Genomic DNA, 2,984 nt, shown 5'->3' with positions numbered 1-2,984 from the left:
GGTGATATTGGAGAGTATAGACTAGCAGGATGTGGTGAAGTTGATGGCTCAGAGTGATCACTTAAATGTGGGGATGGAGCTGGAGAAGGAGAAGGTGAGGAAGCATGAAGTTTTTTCTTCAAGAAAGTGGATAGGATGTGTTTTTAACTAAATCTGTGTTTAGGAATGAAGGTGGATAATGGCGAGTTGAAGCAACACACCCACACCACTTCTCAGATATTTATCAACAATGGAAAAATAAAGCCCCAAAAAAACAAGAGAAAAAAATTAACTTGAAAATCAAAGTACCATCCAAACAGAATTAGATTCAAGAAATAAGTAACAACACCTTAACAAATTATACAGTATACATTCAGTACACTGTATATTTTGTATACTCAGAATATACAGACGGACATTTCTTCCCAAAACAAGTCCAATATGCAAAGTTGTAACCATTCCACTATCATATAAGAGATACTGAGAGACTTGTCAAACAGCTACCAAGTGGGACGTGAATTTCACCAATCAGTGCTAAAGTGCAAACACAAACAGGTTGGCTACAAAATTATCAACAGTATACATCCACTTTCAAGAACATAGAATGTTTGATTGATCAATTTGAGAAGAATTTCATATAAATTGAAACATCTAATTCTTCATAACTAAAAGCCTCAATGCTCAAGATGGAAGACATATTCCGTCAATCGCTGCAATTTACTATGATCAAGTTTCTGCTCAGTCACAACAGGTTGCTTCTTTACAATAAGCATCTGAGAAGCAGGGTCGACAGTCCAGCCTTGCTGTAGTACATCTAAATTATACAACCAGACAATATTAATAAGAAAAGGAGAGAGCAGACAGTTCAAGTACAAAATATAAGCAATGTCCAATTTCATAAGCTTCTAGGATAGTGAAAATTACTTACAATTTGTAGCATCATCCTCATTCATTCCCAGAAATAAAGCAGTGTCTTTAATACTTATTGTTGAATAAGCAGAGAGAAGCAGCTGGAACATCTCCTTTGTGTAAAGTTCTGGAAAAGTTTATTGCTGTTAACATTTTATGGTACTAAACACCAAATATAGGTGCACAAAAATTTGTTGTGGACTCAAGCTATTTGTAAAGCAAATATAAAACTAAGAAGCATATTTAATCAAACAAAACATAAGTTACTGTGGAAGGAGCACAGCACATGACTACTTCACTACTTTTATGCATTATCCATAGATCATCTATCTTCAGTACATGTTAGCCCAAGAAATTACAACATTCATCTACATCTTTTCATGTTATATATGTAGGGGTAAGGAAAGTCCAACGGAAACATATTTCTAATTTTTTGAGGTTTAAAATATAATACATTTTGTTCTCGCCAAACTAATATTAAGGCACCATTGCTTTTATCCATTACGGCAATCGCAGCAAAAATAACACTGCATATTGTTACAGCAAAAACAAATTAATTGATCCACACATCGACGCTTCACCAATTTCCCGACCCAAAAAGTATAACACATAGTCCATGATTAACATTCAGCAAAAGTAACAACGGGTTATAATATAAGTGAGGAAAACATTTTTTATGAATTAGGATAACAGCTTTCGTCTCAGAAACACAACAGAATTAAGATATACGCATTTGGATTGTTTAGAAGACATTCGAAGTGACAAAGTGAATAGACTCATACAACAGGCTTTTAAAGTCTTGCCTGAAAATGCAGCAACTAGGCCTTGGACATCCTGACTCCAATCAAAGCCACGGATTGCCTCGTGCACTCCTCCATAGTCACGTAACCAAAGCTTCTGACAGATTTTCCAAACCGCGGTGACTTCAGGCTGGCTTTCTTTGATTGACGAAGGTATTGATTTCCAAAGAAAGCGTGCACTGTTGCTGCAAAACCATAACATTACTTCCAAATTGAGTTACACAAACAAACGTATTAAAAGAATCAATCAAGACAGGAATTATTTATTTCAGAAGCAACATCTGAGAAAGTAATAGTCATTTAATTGAGATATACGATAATGTAAAGCGCGAAAACAAGAAGAGAATTGAAAGATAGATACATGTCGTGAACATAAAAGTGCGCGAGGAGGTGAATGGCGTAGGGCCAATCGTCCTGGTAAGCAATGCCATCAGCTGCAACCTGAGTGAGGATTCGTGAATTTGAAATAAGCCACAAACCCTAATGAGAGGGAAAAAGGAACAAGAATCAAATAGACAGCTACCTGAAGCATTAGGTTATCGCATACATCCGCTACTTTGTCGTACGACTTCGAATCCAACGTAGCTCTCAACGAAGAGAAATCCATCACTCTCCTCTCCGACCAATTCCCTATAGCACCAAAACCCAAAAAGCTCAAACTAAACGCCAACATCGAAATTCGAATAAAATGGCCAGTTAATAATTCTCTTACGCTACCAAACACGGCATTAGCGGAGCCATACCTCAATTCGATGCGATGAGATGAAGTGAAGATTGAAAAGCTCAAACCAGCTTCTGTTCCTCCGGCAAAACCTATATATACTCTACGGTAACGACGTCGTTCTTACTCACATTTCTATCCGTGACAGCGCGAAAAAGTATTGGGTGCCTGTAATTGAGGCCCATAAAGCCCAATATTAAAAAATATTGGGTAACTGGGATTACGTTGTCTTTGCTGGTCTCGTAGTTGAAACATTACCGAATAATTGTAAGAAAAAGTATTAATTATCTATATAATTATTACTTTCGTTCTATATTCTTTTTATAATTATTTATGTTTCCAGTTATATTTTATTTAAAAATTATTTTATGAGTAATTTATTACAAGAAATGTGATATATAAAAACAAATATTTGACTTAAATTCAGTATGTTATATTTATTACATTATATAAAACATTAATAGGTATAGAAAAATGTAAGTATGAATGCAAGAAGTTTAATTTAGATTGCATGGATGAATTTATAGATAAGTAATTGGATTTACATATTAAGAATGTCGGACAAAATAATATTT

The 2,984-nt window shown here is 35.0% G+C and overlaps 1 protein-coding gene across 1 annotated transcript; it reads right to left on the bottom strand.

Moving 5' to 3' along the window:
* Window positions 1-421: 421 nt before the first annotated feature.
* Window positions 422-2,566, bottom strand: LOC108332143 (COP9 signalosome complex subunit 8). Its single transcript, XM_017567305.2, has 6 exons — window positions 2,432-2,566; window positions 2,212-2,318; window positions 2,050-2,129; window positions 1,692-1,873; window positions 908-1,015; window positions 422-793 (listed from the first exon to the last, which is right to left on the bottom strand). The coding sequence occupies exons 2-6, from the start codon at window positions 2,293-2,295 to the stop codon at window positions 654-656; spliced, it is 594 nt and encodes a 197-aa protein (XP_017422794.1). The 5' UTR covers window positions 2,296-2,318; window positions 2,432-2,566; the 3' UTR covers window positions 422-653.
* Window positions 2,567-2,984: the final 418 nt, after the last annotated feature.

The sequence above is a fragment of the Vigna angularis genome, chromosome 1 (assembly GCF_016808095.1).
Source record: "Vigna angularis cultivar LongXiaoDou No.4 chromosome 1, ASM1680809v1, whole genome shotgun sequence".
Classification (NCBI taxonomy): domain Eukaryota; kingdom Viridiplantae; phylum Streptophyta; class Magnoliopsida; order Fabales; family Fabaceae; genus Vigna; species Vigna angularis.
Note: the sequence above shows the minus strand (reverse complement) of the source record. Positions and strands in the feature narration are given on the sequence as shown.

Bases quoted from the DNA above. Each gene is read 5' to 3' on its own strand.
- LOC108332143 (XM_017567305.2), bottom strand. From the start codon at position 2,295: ATGGATTTCTCTTCGTTGAGAGCTACGTTGGATTCGAAGTCGTACGAC. The intron at 2,130-2,211 runs GTAGCTGTCTAT...ATCCTCACTCAG, and splicing joins GCGATAACCTAATGCTTCAG to GTTGCAGCTGATGGCATTGC. The intron at 1,016-1,691 runs GCAAGACTTTAA...AAACTTTTCCAG, and splicing joins CCTAGTTGCTGCATTTTCAG to AACTTTACACAAAGGAGATG.